The 25,456-nt window shown below is 48.6% G+C and overlaps 1 protein-coding gene across 1 annotated transcript; it reads right to left on the bottom strand.

Moving 5' to 3' along the window:
* Positions 1 to 11,149: 11,149 nt before the first annotated feature.
* gjb8 (gap junction protein beta 8) lies at positions 11,150 to 11,975 on the bottom strand. The gene has a single exon (XM_072444162.1). The coding sequence runs from the start codon at positions 11,959 to 11,961 to the stop codon at positions 11,155 to 11,157; it is 807 nt and encodes a 268-aa protein (XP_072300263.1). The 5' UTR covers positions 11,962 to 11,975; the 3' UTR covers positions 11,150 to 11,154.
* Between the last annotated feature and the right edge of the window lie 13,481 nt (positions 11,976 to 25,456).

The raw sequence follows: 25,456 nt of genomic DNA, 5'->3' as shown, positions 1-25,456 counted from the left end.
AGCACGCGTATGACCGACAGCAGAATGTATGACCTACGGCACGTGTATGACCTACAGCACGTGTATGACCGACAGCACGTGTATGACTGACAGCAGCGCGTATGACCTACAGCACGTGTATGACCTAAAGCACGTGTATGACCTACAGCACGTGTATGACCGACAGCACGTGTATGACCGACATCACGTGTATGACCTACAACACGTGTATGACCGACATCACGTGTATGACCGACAGCACTTGTATGACCGACAGCAGCATGTATGACCTACAGCACGTGTTTGACCGACAGCACGTGTATGACCTACAGCACTTGTATGACCGACAGCAGCGTGTAAGACCGACAGCAGCGTGTATGACCGACAGCACGTGTATGACCTACAGCACGTTTATGACCGACAGCACGTGTATGACCTACAGCACGCGTATGACCGACAGCACGTGTATGACCGACATCACGTGTATGACCGACAGAACGTGTATGACCGACAGCAGCGTGTATGACCTACAGCACGTATATGACCTACAGCACGTGTATTACCGACAGCAGCGTGTATGACCGACAGCAGCGTGTATGACCGACAGCACGTGTATGACCGACAGCATGTGTATGACCTACAGCACGTGTATGACTGACAGCAGCGTGTATGACCTACAGCAGCGTGTATGACCTACAGCACGTGTATGACCGACAGCAGCGTGTATGACCTACAGCACGTGTATGACTGACATCACGTGTATGACCGACAGCAGCGTGTATGACCGACAGCAGCGTGTATGACCTACAGCACGTGTATGGCCGACAGCACGTGTATGACCGACAGCACGTGTATGACCTACAGCACGTGTATGACTGACAGCAGCGTGTATGGCCGACAGCACGTGTATGACCGACAGCACGTGTATGACCGACAGCAGCGTGTATGGCCGACAGCACGTGTATGACCAACAGCACGTGTATGACCGACAGCAGCGTGTATGACCGACAGCAGCGTGTATGACCTACAGCACGTGTATGACCAACAGCACGTGTACGACCGACATCACGTGTATGACCGACAGCATGTGTATGATCGAGAGTAGCGTGTATGACCGACAGAACGTGTATGACCGACAGCAGCGTGTATGACCGACAGCAGCGTGTATGACCGACAGCAGAATGTATGACCTACAGCACGTGTATGACCTACAGCAGTGTGTAGACCTACAGGACCTGTATGACCGACAGCAGCGTGCATGACCGACAGCAGCGTGTATGACCGACAGCACGTGTATGACCTACAGCCCGTGTATGACCTACAGCAGTGTGTATGACCTACAGCAGTGTGTATGACCGACAGCAGCGTGTATGACCGACAGCACGTGTATGACCTACAGCACGTGTATGACCGACAGCAACGTGTATGACCTACAGCACGTGTATGACCGACAGCAACGTGTATGACCTACAGCACGTGGATGACCGACATTACGTGTATGACCGACAGCAGCGTGTATGAACGACAGCAGCGTGTATGACCGACAGCACGTGTATGACCTACAGCAGTGTGTATGATCTACAGGACGTGTATGACCGACAGCAGCGTGTATGACCTACAGCACGTGTATGACCAACAGCCCGTGTATGACCTACAGCAGTGTGTATGACCTACAGCACTTGTGTGACCGACAGCAGCGTGTATGACCGACAGCAGCGTGTATGACCGACAGCACGTGTATGACCGACAGCACGTGTATGACCGACAGCATGTGTATGACCTACAGCACGTGTATGACTGACAGCAGCGTGTATGACCTACAGCAGCGTGTATGACCTACAGCACGTGTATGACCGACAGCAGCGTGTATGACCTACAGCACGTGTATGACTGACATCACGTGTATGACCGACAGCAGCGTGTATGACCTACAGCACGTGTATGACCGACATCACGTGTATGACCGACAGCAGCGTGTATGACCTACAGCACTTATATGACCTACAGCACGTGTATTACCGACAGCAGCGTGTATGACCGACAGCACCGTGTATGACCGACAGCACGTGTATGACCAACAGCACGTGTATGACCGACAGCACGTGTATGACCGACATCACGTGTATGACCTACAACACGTGTATGACCGACATCACGTGTATGACCGACAGTACTTGTATGACCGACAGCACGTGTATGACCGACAGCAGCGTGTAAGACCGACAGCAGCGTGTATGACCGACAGCACGTGTATGACCTACAGCACTTGTATGACCGACAGCAGCGTGTATGACCGACAGCACGTGTATGACCTACAGCACGTTTATGACCGACAGCACGTGTATGACCTACAGCACGCGTATGACCGACAGCAGAATGTATGACCTACGGCACGTGTATGACCGACAGCACGTGTATGACCTACAGCACTTGTATGACCGACAGCAGCGTGTAAGACCGACAGCCGCGTGTATGACCGACAGCACGTGTATGACCTACAGCACGTTTATGACCGACAGCACGTGTATGACCTACAGCACGCGTATGACCGACAGCAGAATGTATGACCTACGGCACGTGTATGACCTACAGCACGTGTATGACCTACAGCACGTGTATGACCTAAAGCACGTGTATGACCTACAGCACGTGTATGACCGACAGCACGTGTATGACCGACATCACGTGTATGACCTACAACACGTGTATGACCGACATCACGTGTATGACCGACAGCACTTGTATGACCGACAGCAGCATGTATGACCTACAGCACGTGTTTGACCGACAGCACGTGTATGACCTACAGCACTTGTATGACCGACAGCAGCGTGTAAGACCGACAGCAGCGTGTAAGACCGACAGCCGCGTGTATGACCTACAGCACGTTTATGACCGACAGCACGTGTATGACCTACAGCACGCGTATGACCGACAGCACGTGTATGACCGACATCACGTGTATGACCGACAGAACGTGTATGACCGACAGCAGCGTGTATGACCTACAGCACGTATATGACCTACAGCAAGTGTATTACCGACAGCAGCGTGTATGACCGACAGCAGCGTGTATGACCGACAGCACGTGTATGACTGACAGCAGCGTGTATGACCTACAGCACGTGTATGACCGACATCACGTGTATGACCTACAACACGTGTATGACCGACATCACCGTGTATGACCGACAGCACGTGTATGACCAACAGCACGTGTATGACCGACAGCACGTGTATGACCGACATCACGTGTATGACCTACAACACGTGTATGACCGACATCACGTGTATGACCGACAGCACTTGTATGACCGACAGCACGTGTATGACCGACAGCAGCGTGTAAGACCGACAGCAGCGTGTATGACCGACAGCACGTGTATGACCGACAGCAGCGTGTATGACCGACAGCACGTGTATGACCTACAGCACGTTTATGACCGACAGCACGTGTATGACCTACAGCACGCGTATGACCGACAGCAGAATGTATGACCTACGGCACGTGTATGACCGACAGCACGTGTATGACCTACAGCACTTGTATGACCGACAGCAGCGTGTAAGACCGACAGCCGCGTGTATGACCTACAGCACGTTTATGACCGACAGCACGTGTATGACCTACAGCACGCGTATGACCGACAGCAGAATGTATGACCTACGGCACGTGTATGACCTACAGCACGTGTATGACCGACAGCACGTGTATGACTGACAGCAGCGCGTATGACCTACAGCACGTGTATGACCTAAAGCACGTGTATGACCTACAGCACGTGTATGACCGACAGCACGTGTATGACCGACATCACGTGTATGACCTACAACACGTGTATGACCGACATCACGTGTATGACCGACAGCACTTGTATGACCGACAGCAGCATGTATGACCTACAGCACGTGTTTGACCGACAGCAGCGTGTAAGACCGACAGCAGCGTGTATGACCTACAGCACTTGTATGACCGACAGCACGTGTATGACCTACATCACGTGTATGACCGACAGAACGTGTATGACCGACATCACGTGTATGACCGACAGAACGTGTATGACCGACAGCAGCGTGTATGACCTACAGCACGTATATGACCTACAGCAAGTGTATTACCGACAGCAGCGTGTATGACCGACAGCAGCGTGTATGACCGACAGCACGTGTATGACTGACAGCAGCGTGTTTGACCTACAGCACGTGTATTACCGACAGCAGCGTGTATGACCGACAGCAGCGTGTATGACCGACAGCACGTGTATTACCTACAGCACGTGTATGACCTACAGAACGTGTATGACCGACAGCACGTGTATGACCGACAGCTTGTGTATGACTGACAGCAGCGCGTATGACCTACAGCACGTGTATGACCGACAGCAGCGTGTATGACCTAAAGCATGTGTATGACCTACAGCACATGTATGACCGACACCACGTGTATGCCCGACAGCAGCATGTATGACCTACAGCATCTGTATGACTGACATTACTTGTATGACCTACAGCATGTGTATGACTGACATCACGTGTATGACCTACAGCACGTGTATGACCTACAGCACGTTTATGACCGACAGCACGTGTATGACCTACAGCAGTGTGTATGACCTACAGCACGTGTATGACCTACAGCACGTGTATGACCGACAGCACGTGTATGACCTACAGCACGTATATGACCGACATCACATGTATGAACGACAGCACGTGTATGACCGACATCACGTGTATGAACGACAGCACGTGTATGACCGACAGAACGTTTATGACCGACAGCAGCGTGTATGACCGACAGCAGCGTGTAAGACCGACAACAGCGTGTATGACCTACAGCACGTGTATGACCGACAGCACGTGTATGACCGACATCACGTGTATGACCGACATCACGTGTATTACCGACAGCACGTGTATGACCGACAGAACGTGTATGACCGACAGCTTTCAACTGGTTCAAAATGCAGCAGCAAGATTACTAACAGGAACAAAAAGAAGAGAGCACATTACGCCAGTGCTGAAGTCTCTTCACTGGCTCCCCGTCGAGTCCAGAATCAAATTCAAAATTCTACTCTTAACCTACAAAGCCATAAATGACATGGCCCCATCCTACCTCAAAGATGCTATAGAACCATATCATCCAAACAGAGCTCTTCGCTCTCAGAATGCCGGCCTTCTGGTGGTCCCAAGAGTCTCTAAAAGTACAGTAGGAGGTAGAGCGTTTAGCTACCAAGCTCCTGTGTTATGGAATCAGCTCCCGACCCATGTTAAATATGCTGACACAGTCTCTTCATTTAAGTCCAGGCTTAAAACGTTCTTCTTCGAAATCGCTTATGGTCAGACTAGTTAGGAACAGAAACATAAACCCACAGCTTTAGCTACGCTGCCCTAGGAGTAACTATGCTGGGGGAAGTATGGCAGCTTGAGCACTATCCTCTTCTTCTTCTGACTACTTATGCTATCAAACAATATTTATTTTTTGATTCCACTTGCAAATTGTTCACCGCCTTCTTTTCTTTCTCTCACTCCTGAGGACCTGTGGACCCAGATGCCCCTCCCCTGGTGAAGTGGTCCCTGCCCTGTGTGGACGGTCCCTTATCTGCCTGAGGAGTGGGTCCAGCTCGCCCCCGACGGTCCCTCATCTGCCTGAAGAGTGGGTCCAGCTCGACTCCGACGGTCCCTCATCTGAAGAGTGGGTCCAGCTCGACTCAGACGGTCCCTCTTCTGCCTGAAGAGTGGGTCCAGCTCGTCTGTCCGTTTGTGAGAGTGGGATCTCTCCTTCACTGGAACTCCTCCAGGTTTCTACGCTTTTTTCCCAAAGAGGTTTTTTTTGTAGCTTTTCCTGGCCGAGAAGGAGAGTCTAAGGACAGAGGACCCTGGGACATCGTCCCTCGCCACCACAGACATTGTCTGACTTCATCGCCACCACAGACATTGTTGATTCATTTCTCCCTGTGGCCCTCAGAGGCAACTGTTGTTGTGATTTTGGGCCTTCCAAAAATAAATTGATTTGATTTGATTTGATGACCGACAGCACGTTTATGACCGACATCACGTGTATGACCGACAGAACGTGTATGACCGACATCACGTGTATGACCTACAGCACGTGTATGACCGACAGCACGTGTATGACCGACAGCAGCGTGTATGACCTACAGTCCGTGTATGACCTACAGCACGTGTATGACCTACAGCACGTGTATGACCGACAGCAGCGTGTATGACCGACATCACGTGTATGACCGACAGCACGTGTATGACCTACAGCACGTGTATGACCGACAGCACGTGTATGACCGACAGCAGCGTGTATGACCTACAGCACATGTATGACCGACATCACGTGTATGACCGACATCACGTGTCTGACAGACAGCAGCATGTATGACCTACAGCACGTGTATGACCTACAGCACGTGTATGACCGACAGCACGTGTATGACCTACAGCACGTGTATGACCGACAGCACGTGTATGACCGACAGCAGCGTGTATGACCTACAAAACATGGATGACCGACAGAACGTGTATGACCAACTGCAGCGTGTATGACCTACAGCACGTGGGAACATAACTGGTGCATTTGTTTTGTCCAGTGAACTAAATACAAACCACAGAAAATATATCCAAAGATTGTAAAAGTTTATTGATTTACTAGTTATTTGACTTCATCACCACAAAGAATTATTCTCTAAATAAAAAATAAATCATTTAAACTCAAATGTTCCCATAAACAAGTCGAGCTACAGAGGAACATTTACATGTCATTTCAACATTCAGACACCAGGAGTCACTATAGCCACTATATTGGTATTTAAAGAGGTTACATTCCCCTGACTCCAGATGCCCATCCGGGCGCCGCCCTCCGACCTAATCCTTCTTCTGGTTGTATTAGTGACCACCGGACCACAGTACCACAGTACCACAGTACCACAGGACCACTGGACCACAGGACCACAGGACCACAGGACCACAGGACCACAGGACCACAGGACCACAGGACCACTGGACCACAGGACCACAGGACCACAGGACCACAGGACCACAGGACCACAGGACCACTGGACCACTGGACCGACATCACGTGTATGACCGACATCACGTGTATGACCGACAGCAGCGTGTATGACCTACAGTACGTGTATGACCGACAGCAGCGTGTATGACCGACAGCACGTGTATGACCGACAGCACGTGTATGACCGACATCACGTGTATGACCGACAGCAGCGTGTATGACCTACAGCAGCGTGTATGACCTACAGCACATGTATGACCGACATCACGTGTATGACCGACATCACGTGTATGACCGACAGCAGCGTGTATGACCTACAGCAGCGTGTATGACCTACAGCACATGTATGACCGACATCACGTGTATGACCGACAGCAGCGTGTATGACCGACAGCAGCGTGTATGACCGACAGCAGCGTGTAAGACCTACAGAACATGTATGACCGACATCACGTGTATGACCTACAGCAGCGTGTATGACCTACAGCACGTGTATGACCGACAGCAGCGTGTATGACCTACAGCACGTGTATGACCGACAGCACGTGTATGACCTACAGCACGTGTATGACCGACAGCAGCGTGTATGACCTACAGCACGTGTATGACCTACAGCACGTGTATGACCGACAGCAGCGTGTATGACCTACAGCACGTGTATGACCTACAGCACGTGTATGACCGACAGCAGCGTGTATGACCTACAGCACGTGGGAACATAACTGGTGCATTTGTTTTGTCCAGTGAACTAAATACAAACCACAGAAAATATATCCAAAGATTGTAAAAGTTTATTGATTTACTAGTTATTTGACTTCATCACCACAAAGAATTATTCTCTAAATAAAAAATAAATCATTTAAACTCAAATGTTCCCATAAACAAGTCGAGCTACAGAGGAACATTTACATGTCATTTCAACATTCAGACACCAGGAGTCACTATAGCCACTATATTGGTATTTAAAGAGGTTACATTCCCCTGACTCCAGATGCCCATCCGGGCGCCGCCCTCCGACCTAATCCTTCTTCTGGTTGTATTAGTGACCACCGGACCACAGTACCACAGTACCACAGGACCACAGGACCACAGGACCACAGGACCACAGGACCACAGGACCACAGGACCACTGGACCACAGGACCACAGGACCACAGGACCACAGGACCACAGGACCACAGGACCACTGGACCACAGGACCACAGGACCACAGGACCACAGGACCACAGGACCACAGGACCACAGGACCACAGGACCACTGGACCACAGGACCACAGGACCACAGGACCACTGGACCACAGGACCACTGAGACCTCGTTTTCAGGCCGTCCAGAGAGGCGGTGCAGTGTTGACGTGTTTGTCACATAAACAATCAGTTTAATTTAGAGCAAATTAAGAGTCCAGACTTTTCCCTCGTTCTCCTTTTAAACCAACAGAGTTCCCACTGGACCAGAAGTGTCATTGTGACGTCTGTGACGTCTGTGACCGTCTGTGACCGTCTGTGACCGTCTGTGACCGTCTGTGACCGTCTGTGACGTCTGTTACAGTCTGTGATGTCTGTGACGTCTGTGACGTCTGTGACGTCTGTGACGTCTGTGACGTCTGTTACAGTCTGTGACAGTCTGTGACGTCTGTGACCGTCTGTGACCGTCTGTGACCGTCTGTGACGTCTGTTACAGTCTGTGACAGTCTGTGACGTCTGTGACGTCTGTGACCGTCTGTGACCGTCTGTGACCGTCTGTGACGTCTGTGACAGTCTGTGACGTCTGTTACAGTCTGTGACGTCTGTTACAGTCTGTGACGTCTGTGACGTCTGTGACCGTCTGTGACCGTCTGTGACCGTCTGTGACGTCTGTGACAGTCTGTGACGTCTGTTACAGTCTGTGACGTCTGTTACAGTCTGTGACGTCTGTGACGTCTGTGATGTCTGTGACAGTCTGTGACGTCTGTGACAGTCTGTGACGTCTGTGACGTCTGTGACCGTCTGTGACCGTCTGTGACCGTCTGTGATGTCTGTGACAGTCTGTGACAGTCTGTGACGTCTGTTACAGTCTGTGACGTCTGTGACGTCTGTGACCGTCTGTGACCGTCTGTGACGTCTGTGACAGTCTGTGACGTCTGTTACAGTCTGTGACGTCTGTTACAGTCTGTGACGTCTGTGACGTCTGTGACGTCTGTGATGTCTGTGACGTCTGTGACAGTCTGTGACGTCTGTGACGTCTGTGACCGTCTGTGACCGTCTGTGATGTCTGTGACGTCTCTGACGTCTGTGACAGTCTGTGACAGTCTGTGACGTCTGTGACGTCTGTGATGTCTGTGACAGTCTGTGATGTCAGTGACAGTCTGTGACCGTCTGTGACCGTCTGTGACCGTCTGTGATGTCTGTGACAGTCTGTGACGTCTGTGACAGTCTGTGACGTCTGTGACGTCTGTGACCGTCTGTGACCGTCTGTGATGTCTGTGACGTCTGTGACGTCTGTGACAGTCTGTGACGTCTGTGACGTCTGTGACAGTCTGTGACAGTCTGTGATGTCTGTGACGTCTGTGACGTCTGTGACAGTCTGTGACGTCTGTGACAGTCTGTGACCGTCTGTGATGTCTGTGACGTCTGTGACGTCTGTGACAGTCTGTGACGTCTGTGACGTCTGTGATGTCTGTGACAGTCTGTGATGTCAGTGACGTCTGTGACGTCTGTGACGTCTGTGACGTCTGTGACAGTCTGTGACGTCTGTGACAGTCTGTGACGTCTGTGACGTCTGTGATGTCAGTGACAGTCTGTGACAGTCTGTGACCGTCTGTGACCGTCTGTGACCGTCTGTGACAGTCTGTGACGTCTGTGACCGTCTGTGACCGTCTGTGATGTCTGTGACGTCTGTGATGTCTGTGACAGTCTGTGACGTCTGTGACAGTCTGTGACGTCTGTGACGTCTGTGACCGTCTGTGACCGTCTGTGATGTCTGTGACGTCTGTGACGTCTGTGACAGTCTGTGACGTCTGTGACGTCTGTGATGTCTGTGACAGTCTGTGATGTCAGTGACGTCTGTGACGTCTGTGACAGTCTGTGACGTCTGTGACAGTCTGTGACCGTCTGTGATGTCTGTGACGTCTGTGACGTCTGTGACAGTCTGTGACGTCTGTGACATCTGTGATGTCTGTGACAGTCTGTGATGTCAGTGACGTCTGTGACGTCTGTGACGTCTGTGACGTCTGTGACAGTCTGTGACGTCTGTGACAGTCTGTGACGTCTGTGACGTCTGTGATGTCTGTGACAGTCTGTGATGTCAGTGACGTCTGTGACGTCTGTGACAGTCTGTGACGTCTGTGACGTCTGTGATGTCTGTGACAGTCTGTGATGTCAGTGACGTCTGTGACGTCTGTGACCGTCTGTGATGTCTGTGACGTCTGTGACGTCTGTGACAGTCTGTGACGTCTGTGACGTCTGTGACGTCTGTGATGTCTGTGACAGTCTGTGATGTCAGTGACGTCTGTGACGTCTGTGACCGTCTGTGATGTCTGTGATGTCTGTGACGTCTGTGACGTCTGTGACAGTCTGTGACAGTCTGTGATGTCAGTGACGTCTGTGATGTCTGTGACAGTCTGTGATGTCAGTGACGTCTGTGACGTCTGTGACAGTCTGTGACGTCTGTGACAGTCTGTGACAGCTCATTATAGATCATATTAGATTGTTAGTTACAGTTACAACACGAAGACACATCACAAAGTATTCACTTATTTCAATAATTGTAAGTTCTAAAAATGTTATCTTTATGAATTGTAATATTTAAAATGGAAAGTGACCCCAGGAAGACCCCAGGAAGACCAAAGATGCTTCTGGGGACACGAGCCGTTTGAGGGGCCCGCCTCAGATGGAGTGTAACAGAGCTGCACTGAAGAACTCCAGCTTCAAACTGTCAAACCTTTTCACTTCCAACACAGTCATTCTGAGGACATCATTCTGAGGACATCATTCTGAGGACCGTTCATAAATACAATGATGGGCCTTTTCTGTGGCTGGTTCTGTTGGTTCTGCTGGTTCTTGGTTCTGCTGGTTCTTGGTTCTGCTGGTTCTTGGTTCTGCTGGTTCTTGGTTCTGCTGGTGCCACAGTCTGAGAGGCCCTCACTCCAAAAGTTTGACACAATGTCCCACGTTTCTCAGCACATGGTTTTGTTGGTGGAGTCCACAGAGGACAGGAGCATCTCGTTCTTCTGGTTCTGCAGCAGGGTGGTGTCCTGGGCCAGGCCATCCTGAGGTCTGTAGTGAGACTGGTTCCTCCTGTTGTTCCTCACTGAGCACCTCAGCAGAGCTTTGACGATCAGGTAACACAGCTCAGCCACGTTAAGGACCATGCAGATCGCCGAGGAGGAGACCATGAAGATAGTGAAGACAGTTTTCTCCGTGGGCCGAGAGATGAAACAGTCCACTTTGTTGGGACAGGGCCACTGCTCACACTTGACCAGGCGTGGCATCTGGAAGCCATCATAGACGAAGTAGAGTGCATACATGAAGCCGCCCTCAAAGATGAGCCTGAAGAACAGGCTGCAGGTGTAGGTCCACCACAGGGGCCCGGTGATGGGCAGCCTCCTCTTCTTCAGTGTCTCCAGCTCTGTGTCGGACATCTTCTCCAGACCGTTGGACGCTAACATGGTCCTCTTGTCCCCGCGCTTCCTGTAGGCCACGTGCATGGCCACGAGCAGAGCGGGCGTGGACACGAAGATGAGCTGCAGACACCACATGCGGATGTGCGACACGGGGAAGAAGTGGTCGTAGCACACGTTCTTACAACCCGGCTGCTGCGTGTTGCAGGTGAAGTCGGCCTGCTCGTCGCCCCACACGCTCTCCGCCGCCAGCACCAGGATCGTGATCCTGAAGATGAACAGCACCGACAGCCAGATCTTCCCCAGGCTCGTGGAGTGTTTGTTCACCCCGCCCAGCTGAGCGTACAGCGCCCCCCAGCTCATGGTGACGGGACAGCAGCTCCTGCAACACAGAGACACACTGATGTTACAGGCTCAACAGGACTGAGGGGTCAGAGGTCACAGAGGTCACAGAGGTCAAAATGCCTTTTTGCTGTTGTATTATATCATTTTGGGTGTAACACTTTGTAATACAGCTATAAACTTCATATATGTTTTTAGATTTAAAGTGTGTACTTTTATTTGAGTGAACTTCAGGAAAAGTTCTATCAGTGTGTTTTTTGTTAAAAATACAAAAAAATGTATATTCTAAGACTGTGCCATTTAAAAAAGACATTTTTGGCATTTTTGAGTTGAATTTTGGAGGAGGCGAAGGTGAAGTTTGTGTCTTTTCTAAATGTCTCCATGTATTGTGTCCATGGCAGGAGTTTTCAGGCCCGAGGTCAGTCTGCAGAGCTTTGTGATCTTCAGTCTGAGCAACAGGACAATCCCAAAACACATGACAGTGGTTTGCCTCCTGGTGGCGCCGTTTCTCCAACACTTTCACTTAGTTATGACAGTATTCCCTCCAAACATGTGACTTTGAGCTCCTCCACTGAGATGTACACACTTTCCCACTCCTCATCTGTCAAAACAAGATGACCTTCTCTTTTCTATTTGTTTTGAATGTGTTTAGGCGAGTATTTGTCCAGATTAGAAATACATTGTTATCATTTAGATATTATTCCCCTTGAAAGTTCTGATTTATAAAGTCTTGATAAAAATGTCAGTCAATTACTCGAATAAATCCAGTAATTTGATTACAAAAAAGCATAAATGATCATTTTACTGCCTCGATGATTGATTTCATTTCCATATTGAATCAAACAGGTGAATCTTGTGGTGCTTTTGTTCCACACGGAGCTTCTTCCGCTGGGACCTGCAGCAGCTACAGCTCCACAGAGAGAGAGAACGCTGTGTTTGAAACTGGGAAGAGTCTTTCACACCAGTCACACTGGTACGTTTAAGACACGCCCTCTCCTCATCCATGGAACCAGCACAGAGGACCACACTTATGACACGGAAAGTCCACCAGGACAGAGGCTAAAGTGAACGGCACATAGAGCTAATGCTGCCACATGACGGCTCCAAACACTAGGGGGCACTGCCCTCACTCAACATCAACTTTTACTAACAAGTTTCTTATTTTAATTGATGCGACATGAACGCAAATTAATTCAAAGCTACTGTAACTGTTTACAGTGTGGTGATATTAATTAGTCCTTATATCATATCATGTAAAACAACTCTCACCTAACCCTCTTTGCTGTTCCTAGCACTGCACTTTTCTGGACCGAGAAGTCATTCCTCCAGTTTGAGGGTCATTCCTCCAGTTTGAGGGTCATTCCTCCAGTTTGAGGGTCATTCCTCCAGTTTGAGGGTCATTCCTCCAGTTTGAGGGTCATTCTTCCAGTTTGAGGGTCATTCCTCCAGTTTGAGGGTCATTCCTCCAGTTTCCTCCAACTGCTCCAGTCACTACAGCACCACTGATACCTTCACGCTCCAGACCTTCTCCAGCTCCTCTCTGAGGCCTTGGGATTTCTCTAGTTTCTCATGTTCCTTTTTCTGGATGTTTCCATCCCATGAACTGCAATGTCCACCACCAGGGCTTTCCTCTGACCTTGAGACCACCAGGGCTTTCCTCTGACCTTGAGACCACCAGGGCTTTCCTCTGACCCTTGAGACCACCAGGGCTTTCCTCTGACCTTGAGACCACCAGGGCTTTCCTCTGACCCTTGAGACCACCACGGCTTTCATCTGACCCTTGAGACCACCAGGGCTTTCCTCTGACCCTTGAGACCACCAGGGCTTTCCTCTGACCCTTGAGACCACCACGGCTTTCCTCTGACCCTTGAGACCACCAGGGCTTTCCTCTGACCTTGAGACCACCACGGCTTTCCTCGGACCCTTGAGACCACCACTATGTCCGGTTGGTTCTCCATCACCATTCAGTCTGTATCTGGAAGTCCCAGAGGACCTTGGCTCGGTCGTTCTCCATCTTTGGAGGTGTTTCCACTTTGTCCTTGGGGTCTCCAGCTCGTGCTCTGCACAGATGTTTCTTACACTATGTCAGCTCCTGGTGATGGAGCTCCATGTGTGCTGTCCCTGCAGCATCTGCACCTGCAGTTATGTGTGGGATGGTCTCAGGGGCCCCTTTGCACAGCAACACCTTGGGTGCTACTACTCCAGTAACCCGAGTCAGAGGGGGGTGACTCGAGTCAGAGGGGGCTGACTCGAGGGGGCTACATGCAGAGGATGTGGGGTGAATGAATATATATAATATATATATATATATATATATATAATATATATATTATATATATAATATATATATGAAAAACGACTCAAACACATTTCTTTTCATGTTGGTTTCATTTGTTTATCACTAAACTCTGGTTATTTTCCCATTAATTAACTTGTCATTTTGTAATGACAATAAAACAAACATTTCATCATTGAGAAAACTCCTTTATCCATTGTTACAGTTTAACAAGATAAAAACATTCACAAAAAGTAATTTTTCTCTCTTGGCTCCATTATAATAAATGATGATATAATCTGATGCTACAGAAGAAACACAGAAACTAAAGACGCTACAAACATTCCTCCTTTTGCTCCTTCCTTTAGTTTTCACAGCATTAACACCCTGCAGACGCTCCTGTCTTTAAATGAGCTCCAACATGTCCAACATGTCCAACATGTCCAACATGTCCAACATGAGTCCTAAATGTGCAGCAGAAAAGGAGTATGAGCTGAATTGGCGTGATTTGGGACCATTTTTGGCCCTTTACATTTGAAACACAAATATTATACAAAAACATCAAACATTCCATGTCATTGAGGGGCCCTCACTTTGGGAACCAATGTGACAGACATGTATAATTAGAACTATAATCATAGTAGAAAAAGCTTCAGTTGTTTCATCTGGACTCAGTTTGAAAAAATAGACGTTTCGACTCTCATCCAAGAGTCATTGTCAATAACAGAATTTAGGTCGAGAACTCCGATATTAATACTGTTCTGTGGTAAGACCCGCCCATTGGGCGGAGCCTTCCTGAAGTAGAAAGAGTTGTTTGTTTCAACAGAAACTCCCCCCTTGTATCTACCGAGCCTATTCAGAATCTTAATGGGCTATTAGAATCCTCTTTGTCTTTGTGAGACCCTGGCTCAACCACCCTAGAACTATAATCATAATGATTATATATATATATATATATATATATATATATATATATATATATATATATATATATATATATATATATATATATATATAATACAAGTAAGACTAAAAACAACTTTAAAAAATTGCCTTGTCACACAAATAATTGAATTTAACAAAGAAGAAAAGCTGTGTGTGTTAATGTGTCCAACATAGATTTGAGCGGTTGACATTATGAATAAGAAGGATGGACATTAAAGTGTCCCTCATGATTCAAATTCACCCTGGCAGGGGCCCGGGGCCCCGACTGTGCAAGGCTTTGTTCTCACTGCAGCTCGAAGTGTCTGTGATGAAATGAGAGCTGGATCAGACTGAAGCTGCATTATGACAGCAGCAAAGCTATCGCATGATTTAGTGTGACAGGGTCAGAACATCGACTTTTGCCTGTTTATGACCAAAGGTAAAGATGACCACAGCTCTTCAGCTCACACTGATCTGTCTGAGAACCTCCTGAAGAAAACCATTTGTGGAAAGATCTAAAGTGAGAAACTTAGAGCTGCAGTGAGAAAGTAGAAGTCACATTCTGCTCTGGGACCCGCGGGAAGGGCCCCAAAGGCGAGGGTCGAACTGAGTCCACAGCACCGAACATAGAACCGGACTTTTCTATCTGTTTAACCCAGAGGAGCCCCCGAGGAGCGCGGCCCCCCGAGGAGCGCGGCCCCCGCCCAAAGAGCGCGGCCCCCGAGGAGCGTCTGAACATTAGGTAAAGACACAACACATGTTCATCAGCAGTTTGACCAGGAGCGGGTCGCACGAGCCTCACCTGTGGCTCCTGTGGCTCCTGTGGCTCCTGTGGCTTCACCTGTGGCTCCTGTGGCGGCTCCTGTGGCTCCTGTGGCTTCACCTGTGGCTCCTGTGGCTTCACGCGTCCAGAGGGTCAGAGCTGTGCCATGGGCGCTGTCTGAGGCGCTTTGGTTCACTGCAGCTGCTCACACGCGCTCCCGGGGCCCCTGCGCTCCTCGTCCCGCCTTCAGCAGAGTGTGAGGAGCACCGCCTCCGGGTCTGCCCGGGTCAATGCGGGAGAGGCGTGGGGGGCCCAAGGGGCCGAGGGACCAGGGGTCCCACTGTGACTAGCGCAGAGACGTCGGCTCCACACCTGCGCGTCAAACAGCGTCAGTGACAGTGTCCCGCAGAGACACCGCAGAGACACCGCAGAGACACAGCAGAGACACCGCAGAGACACCGCAGAGACACCGCAGAGACACAGCAGAGACACCGCAGAGACACCGCAGGGACACCGCAGAGACACAGCAGAGACACAGCAGAGACACCGCAGGGACACAGCAGAGACACAGCAGAGACACCGCAGAGACACCGCAGGGACACCGCAGAGACACAGCAGAGACACAGCAGAGACACCGCAGAGACACCGCAGAGACACAGCAGAGACACCGCAGAGACACCGCAGGGACACCGCAGAGACACAGCAGAGACACAGCAGAGACACCGCAGGGACACAGCAGAGACACAGCAGAGACACCGCAGAGACACCGCAGGGACACCGCAGAGACACAGCAGAGACACAGCAGGGACACCGCAGGGACACAGCAGAGACACAGCAGAGACACCGCAGAGACACCGCAGAGACACCGCAGAGACACAGCAGAGACACCGCAGAGACACCGCAGAGACACAGCAGAGACACCGCAGAGACACCGCAGGGACACCGCAGAGACACAGCAGAGACACAGCAGAGACACCGCAGGGACACAGCAGAGACACAGCAGAGACACCGCAGAGACACCGCAGGGACACCGCAGAGACACAGCAGAGACACAGCAGAGACACAGCAGAGACACCGCAGGGACACCGCAGGGACACCGCAGAGACACCGCAGAGACACAGCAGAGACACAGCAGAGACAAAGCAGAGACACAGCAGAGACACCGCAGGGACACAGCAGAGACACCGCAGGGACACCGCAGAGACACAGCAGAGACACAGCAGAGACACCGCAGAGACACAGCAGAGACACAGCAGAGACACAGCAGAGACACCGCAGGGACACCGCAGAGACAAAGCAGAGACACAGCAGAGACACAGCAGAGACACCGCAGGGACACCGCAGGGACACCGCAGAGACACCGCAGAGACACAGCAGAGACACAGTCCTGTTTGTGACATTCCAATGCTTCTGGATCAAACTGAGCTGGACACAATTCTGTTTCAAGTTTTCATTTTTGTCTCGTTATTACTTTGTTCAACAAACATTTGGTAAATAACATTCAAGTGTCAGTTTGTGAAGCAAATGTGAAATCACAAGTTGAAATGGAGAATGGCGCTGGGGGAGTTAAAGGTGTGGCTGTTTTTGTTTTTGGAATATTTCTTTTTTTCCACTTTTATGAACAATAAATAGAACAGAACACAAGACCAGAGAATAATCACAGCGTATTTATATTGAAATAAAAGTCCCATTTAGTCCAAAGTCTAGTGAATCTGTCAATTTCCCAATTAAGTCTGAATGTCATGTTTTCCATTTGTCGGATGTCTGTCCCGATCTCAGTCCAGTCCATCGCTGATGTGGTCCGCGTCATCCGTTTCGTTGCGATGGCCTTTCTTCCTGCCACCAGAAGAATATAAAATACATTGTTATAAAATGAAGAAGATTTTAAATGAATAAGTAAATGAACAAAAAGAAAATGTAATACATGACGTGGCCAAAAGGGGGCGGAAAAAGAGAGAGTCTCAAACGTCAAGGTCACGTGATGCATGAAAAGATTAAAACACATTATTTTCCTTCCTGAGCAGCCAGCCCCGCCCACATTCTGCTCAAATGCAGAAGGGTCTGGAATTGGACCAATGGGGGCGTCCAAAAAGGGAGTGTCTACAGAGCCGCGACCTGCCGGGTCAGGGTCAGGGTTAGGGTTAGGGTTAGGGTCAGGGTTAGGGTTAGGGTTAGGGTCAGGGTCAGGGTCAGGGTTAGGGTCAGGGTCAGGGTCAGGGTCAGGGTTAGGGTCAGGGTCAGGGTTAGGGTTGGGCCATGAGGCTATTTGACCGCGCCGCAGCTCTGTAGCCACGGCCGTAAAAAAAACCTCCAGCATGAACCGGTCCAACCACCGCCGCTAATTTGTGTCACGTGTCTCTCACATGCAGAAGACTTTGTGTCACGTGTCTCTCACATGTAGAAGACTTTGTGTCACGTGTCTCTCACATGCAGAAGACTTTGTGTCACGTGTCTCTCAAATGCAGAAGACTTTGTGTCACGTGTCTCTCACATGCAGAAGACTTTGTGTCACGTGTCTCTCACATGTAGAAGACTTTGTGTCACGTGTCTCTCACATGCAGAAGACTTTGTGTCACGTGTCTCTCACATGCAGAAGACTTTGTGTCACGTGTCTCTCACATGCAGAAGACTTTGTGTCACGTGTCTCTCACATGCAGAAGACTTTGTGTCACGTGTCTCTCAAATGCAGAAGACTTTGTGTCACGTGTCTCTCAGATGCAGAAGACTTTTTGTCACGTGTCTCTCAAATGCAGAAGACTTTGTGTCACGTGTCTCTCAGATGCAGAAGACTTTGTGTCACGTGTCTCTCAAATGCAGAAGACTTTGTGTCACGTGTCTCTCACATGTAGAAGACTTTGTGTCACGTGTCTCTCACATGCAGAAGACTTTGTGTCACGTGTCTCTCACATGTAGAAGACTTTGTGTCACGTGTCTCTCAAATGCAGAAGACTTTGTGTCACGTGTCTCTCACATGCAGAAGACTTTGTGTCACGTGTCTCTCAAATGCAGAAGACTTTGTGTCACGTGTCTCACATGCAGAGACTTTGTGTCACGTGTCTCTCACATGCAGAAGACTTTGTGTCACGTGTCTCTCACATGCAGAAGACTTTGTGTCACGTGTCTCTCACATGCAGCAGACTTTGTGTCACGTGTCTCTCAAATGCAGAAGACTTTGTGTCACATGTCTCTCACATGCAGAAGACTTTGTGTCACGTGTCTCTCAAATGCAGAAGACTTTGTGTCACGTGTCTCTCACATGTAGAAGACTTTGTGTCACGTGTCTCTCAAATGCAGAAGACTTTGTGTCACGTGTCTCTCACATGCAGAAGACTTTTTGTCACGTGTCTCTCACATGCAGAAGACTTTGTGTCACGTGTCTCTCAAATGCAGAAGACTTTGTGTCACGTGTCTCTCACATGTAGAAGACTTTGTGTCACGTGTCTCTCACATGCAGAAGACTTTGTGTCACGTGTCTCTCACATGCAACAGACTTTGTGTCACGTGTCTCTCACATGCAACAGACTTTGTGTCACGTGTCTCTCACATGCAGAAGACTTTGTGTCACGTGTCTCTCAAATGCAGAAGACTTTGTGTCACGTGTCTCTCAAATGCAGAAGACTTTGTGTCACGTGTCTCACATGCAGAAGACTTTGTGTCACGTGTCTCTCAAATGCAGAAGACTTTGTGTCACGTGTCTCTCAAATGCAGAAGACTTTGTGTCACGTGTCTCACATGCAGAAGACTTTGTGTCACGTGTCTCTCAAATGCAGAAGACTTTGTGTCACGTGTCTCTCACATGCAGAAGACTTTGTGTCACGTGTCTCTCAAATGCAGAAGACTTTGTGTCACGTGTCTCTCAAATGCAGAAGACTTTGTGTCACGTGTCTCTCACATGTAGAAGACTTTGTGTCACGTGTCTCTCACATGCAGAAGACTTTGTGTCACGTGTCTCTCACATGCAACAGACTTTGTGTCACGTGTCTCTCACATGCAGAAGACTTTGTGTCACGTGTCTCTCAAATGCAGAAGACTTTGTGTCACGTGTCTCTCACATGTAGAAGACTTTGTGTCACATGTCTCTCAAATGCAGAAGACTTTGTGTCACGTGTCTCACATGCAGAAGACTTTGTGTCACGTGTCTCTCACATGCAGAAGACTTTGTGTCACGTGTCTCTCACATGCAGAAGACTTTGTGTCACGTGTCTCTCAAATGCAGAAGACTTTGTGTCACGTGTCTCTCAAATGCAGAAGACTTTGTGTCATGAGTCTCTCAGATGCAGAAGACTTTTTGTCACGTGTCTCTCACATGCAGAAGACTTTGTGTCACGTGTCTCTCAAATGCAGAAGACTTTGTGTCACGTGTCTCTCACATGCAGAAGACTTTGTGTCACGTGTCTCTCAGATGCAGAAGACTTTTTGTCACGTGTCTCTCACATGCTGAAGACTTTGTGTCACGTGTCTCTCACATGCAGAAGACTTTTTGTCACGTGTCTCTCAAATGCAGAAGACTTTGTGTCTTGTGTCTCTCACATGCAGAAGACTTTGTGTCACGTGTCTCTCAAATGCAGAAGACTTTGTGTCACGTGTCTCTCAGATGCAGAAGACTTTTTGTCACGTGTCTCTCAAATGCAGAAGACTTTGTGTCACGTGTCTCTCAGATGCAGAAGACTTTGTGTCACGTGTCTCTCAAATGCAGAAGACTTTGTGTCACGTGTCTCTCACATGTAGAAGACTTTGTGTCACGTGTCTCACATGCAGAAGACTTTGTGTCACGTGTCTCTCACATGTAGAAGACTTTGTGTCACGTGTCTCTCACATGCAGAAGACGTTGTGTCACGTGTCTCTCACAGGTAGAAGACTTTGTGTCACGTGTCTCACATGCAGAAGACTTTGTGTCATGTGTTTCTCACATGCAGAAGACTTTGTGTCACGTGTCTCTCAAATGCAGAAGACTTTGTGTCACGTGTCTCTCACATGTAGAAGACTTTTGTCACGTGTCTCTCACATGCAGAAGACTTTGTGTCACGTGTCTCTCACATGTAGAAGACTTTGTGTCACGTGTCTCTCAAATGCAAAAGACTTTGTGTCACGTGTCTCTCACATGCAGAAGACTTTGTGTCACGTGTCTCTCACGTGTAGAAGACTTTGTGTCACGTGTCTCTCAAATGCAGAAGACTTTGTGTCACGTGTCTCTCAAATGCAGAAGACTTTGTGTCACGTGTCTCTCACATGCAGAAGACTTTGTGTCACGTGTCTCTCAAATGCAGAAGACTTTGTGTCACGTGTCTCTCACATGTAGAAGACTTTGTGTCACATGTCTCTCAAATGCAGACTTTGTGTCACGTGTCTCTCGCATGCAGAAGACTTTGTGTCACGTGTCTCTCACATGTAGAAGACTTTGTGTCACGTGTCTCTCACATGCAGAAGACTTTGTGTCACGTGTCTCTCACATGCAGAAGACTTTGTGTCACGTGTCTCTCAAATGCAGAAGACTTTGTGTCACGTGTCTCTCAAATGCAGAAGACTTTGTGTCACGTGTCTCTCACATGCAGAAGACTTTGTGTCACATGTCTCTCACATGCAGAAGACTTTGTGTCACGTGTCTCTCACATGCAGAAGACTTTGTGTCACGTGTCTCTCACATGCAGAAGACTTTGTGTCTTGTGTCTCTCACATGCAGAAGACTTTGTGTCACGTGTCTCTCAAATGCAGAAGACTTTGTGTCATGAGTCTCTCAGATGCAGAAGACTTTTTGTCACGTGTCTCTCAAATGCAGAAGACTTTGTGTCTTGTGTCTCTCACATGCAGAAGACTTTGTGTCACGTGTCTCTCAAATGCAGAAGACTTTGTGTCACGTGTCTCTCAGATGCAGAAGACTTTTTGTCACGTGTCTCTCAGATGCAGAAGACTTTGTGTCACGTGTCTCTCAGATGCAGAAGACTTTGTGTCAAGTGTCTCTCAAATGCAGAAGACTTTGTGTCACGTGTCTCTCACATGTAGAAGACTTTGTGTCACGTGTCTCACATGCAGAAGACTTTGTGTCACGTGTCTCTCACATGTAGAAGACTTTGTGTCACGTGTCTCTCACATGCAGAAGACGTTGTGTCACGTGTCTCTCACATGTAGAAGACTTTGTGTCACGTGTCTCACATGCAGAAGACTTTGTGTCATGTGTCTCTCACATGCAGAAGACTTTGTGTCACGTGTCTCTCAGATGCAGAAGACTTTGTGTCACGTGTCTCTCACATGTAGAAGACCTTTGTCACGTGTCTCTCACATGCAGAAGACTTTGTGTCACGTGTCTCTCACATGTAGAAGACTTTGTGTCACGTGTCTCTCAAATGCAAAAGACTTTGTGTCACGTGTCTCTCACATGCAGAAGACTTTGTGTCACGTGTCTCTCAAATGCAGAAGACTTTGTGTCACGTGTCTCTCACATGCAGAAGACTTTGTGTCACGTGTCTCTCAAATGCAGAAGACTTTGTGTCACGTGTCTCTCACATGTAGAAGACTTTGTGTCACGTGTCTCTCAAATGCAGACTTTGTGTCACGTGTCTCTCGCATGCAGAAGACTTTGTGTCACGTGTCTCTCACATGCAGAAGACTTTGTGTCACGTGTCTCTCAAATGCAGAAGACTTTGTGTCACGTGTCTCTCACATGCAGAAGACTTTGTGTCACGTGTCTCTCACATGCAGAAGACTTTGTGTCACGTGTCTCTCACATGCAGAAGACTTTGTGTCACGTGTCTCTCACATGCAGAAGACTTTGTGTCACGTGTCTCTCACATGCAGAAGACTTTGTGTCACGTGTCTCTCACATGTAGAAGACTTTGTGTCACGTGTCTCTCAAATGCAGAAGACTTTGTGTCACGTGTCTCTCACATGCAGAAGACTTTGTGTCACGTGTCTCTCAAATGCAGAAGACTTTGTGTCACGTGTCTCTCACATGCAGAAGACTTTGTGTCTTGTGTCTCTCACATGCAGAAGACTTTGTGTCACGTGTCTCTCACATGCAGAAGACTTTGTGTCACGTGTCTCTCAAATGCAGAAGACTTTGTGTCATGAGTCTCTCAGATGCAGAAGACTTTTTGTCACGTGTCTCTCAAATGCAGAAAACTTTGTGTCACGTGTCTCTCAGATGCAGAAGACTTTGTGTCACGTGTCTCTCAAATGCAGAAGACTTTGTGTCACGTGTCTCTCAGATGCAGAAGACTTTTTGTCACGTGTCTCTCAAATGCAGAAGACTTTGTGTCACGTGTCTCTCAGATGCAGAAGACTTTGTGTCACGTGTCTCTCAAATGCAGAAGACTTTGTGTCACGTGTCTCTCACATGTAGAAGACTTTGTGTCACGTGTCTCTCACATGCAGAAGACTTTGTGTCACGTGTCTCTCACATGTAGAAGACTTTGTGTCACGTGTCTCTCAAATGCAGAAGACTTTGTGTCACGTGTCTCTCATATGTAGAAGACTTTGTGTCACGTGTCTCTCAAATGCAGAAGACTTTGTGTCACGTGTCTCTCACATGCAGAAGACTTTGTGTCACGTGTCTCTCAAATGCAGAAGACTTTGTGTCACGTGTCTCTCAAATGCAGAAGACTTTGTGTCACGTGTCTCTCAAATGCAGAAGACTTTGTGTCACGTGTCTCTCACATGCAGAAGACTTTGTGTCACGTGTCTCTCACATGCAGAAGACTTTGTGTCTTGTGTCTCTCATACGCAGAAGACTTTGTGTCACGTGTCTCTCAAATGCAGAAGACTTTGTGTCACGTGTCTCTCACATGCAGAAGACTTTGTGTCACGTGTCTCTCAAATGCAGAAGACTTTGTGTCACGTGTCTCTCACATGCAGAAGACTTTGTGTCACGTGTCTCTCAGATGCAGAAGACTTTTTGTCACGTGTCTCTCAGATGCAGAAGACTTTGTGTCACGTGTCTCTCAGATGCAGAAGACTTTTTGTCACGTGTCTCTCACATGCAGAAGACTTTGTGTCTCGTGTCTCTCAAATGCAGAAGACTTTGTGTCACGTGTCTCTCAAATGCAGAAGACTTTGTGTCACGTGTCTCTCACATGCAGAAGACTTTGTGTCACGTGTCTCTCACATGCAAAAGACTTTGTGTCACGTGTCTCTCAAATGCAGAAGACTTTGTGTCACGTGTGTCTCACATGCAGAAGACTTTGTGTCACGTGGCTCTCAAATGCAGAAGACTTTGTGTCACGTGTCTCTCAGATGCAGAAGACTTTGTGTCACGTGTCTCTCAGATGCAGAAGACTTTGTGTCACGTGTCTCTCACATGCAGAAGACTTTGTGTCACGTGTCTCTCAAATGCAGAAGACTTTGTGTCACGTGTCTCTCACATGTAGAAGACTTTGTGTCACGTGTCTCTCACATGCAGAAGACTTTGTGTCACGTGTCTCACATGCAGAGACTTTGTGTCACGTGTCTCTCACATGTAGAAGACTTTGTGTCACGTGTCTCTCAGATGCAGAAGACTTTGTGTCACGTGTCTCTCACATGTAGAAGACTTTGTGTCACGTGTCTCTCAGATGCTGAAGACTTTGTGTCAAGTGTCTCTCAGACGCAGAAGACTTTGTGTCACGTGTCTCTCACATGCTGAAGACTTTGTGTCACGTGTCTCTCAGACGCAGAAGACTTTGTGTCACGTGTCTCTCAGACGCAGAAGACTTTGTGTCACGTGTCTCTCACATGCAGAAGACTTTGTGTCACGTGTCTCTCAAATGCAGAAGACTTTGTGTCACGTGTCTCTCACATGTAGAAGACTTTGTGTCACGTGTCTCTCACATGCAGAAGACTTTGTGTTACGTGTCTCTCACAGACAGAAGACTTTGTGTCACGTGTCTCACACATGCAGAAGACTTTGTGTCACGTGTCTCTCAAATGCAAAAGACTTTGTGTCACGTGTCTCTCAAATGCAGAAGACTTTGTCTCACGTGTCTCTCAAATGCAGAAGACTTTGTCTCACGTGTCTCTCACATGTAGAAGACTTTGTGTCACGTGTCTCTCAAACGCAAAAGACTTTGTGTCACGTGTCTCTCAAATGCAGAAGACTTTGTTTCACGTGTCTCTCACATGTAGAAGACTTTGTGTCACGTGTCTCTCAAACGCAAAAGACTTTGTGTCACGTGTCTCTCACATGTAGAAGACTTTGTGTCACGTGTCTCTCAAACGCAAAAGACTTTGTGTCACGTGTCTCTCAAATGCAGAAGACTTTGTGTCACGTGTCTCTCACATGTAGAAGACTTTGTGTCACGTGTCTCTCAAACGCAAAAGACTTTGTGTCACGTGTCTCTCACATGCAGAAGACTTTGTGTCACGTGTCTCTCGCATGCAGAAGACTTTGTGTCACGTGTCTCTCACATGCAGAAGACTTTGTGCCACGTGTCTCTTACATGCAGAAGACTTTGTGTCTCGTGTCTCTCACATGTAGAAGACTTTGTGTCACGTGTCTCTCAAATGCATTAGACTTTGTGTCACGTGTCTCTTACATGCAGAAGACTTTGTGTCACGTGTCTCTCACATGCAGAAGACTTTGTGTC

The sequence above is a fragment of the Eucyclogobius newberryi genome, unplaced genomic scaffold (assembly GCF_026437365.1).
Source record: "Eucyclogobius newberryi isolate DKJ021-1_F unplaced genomic scaffold, fEucNew1.0.hap1 SCAF_14, whole genome shotgun sequence".
NCBI lineage: Eukaryota > Metazoa > Chordata > Actinopteri > Gobiiformes > Gobiidae > Eucyclogobius > Eucyclogobius newberryi.
Note: the sequence above shows the minus strand (reverse complement) of the source record. Positions and strands in the feature narration are given on the sequence as shown.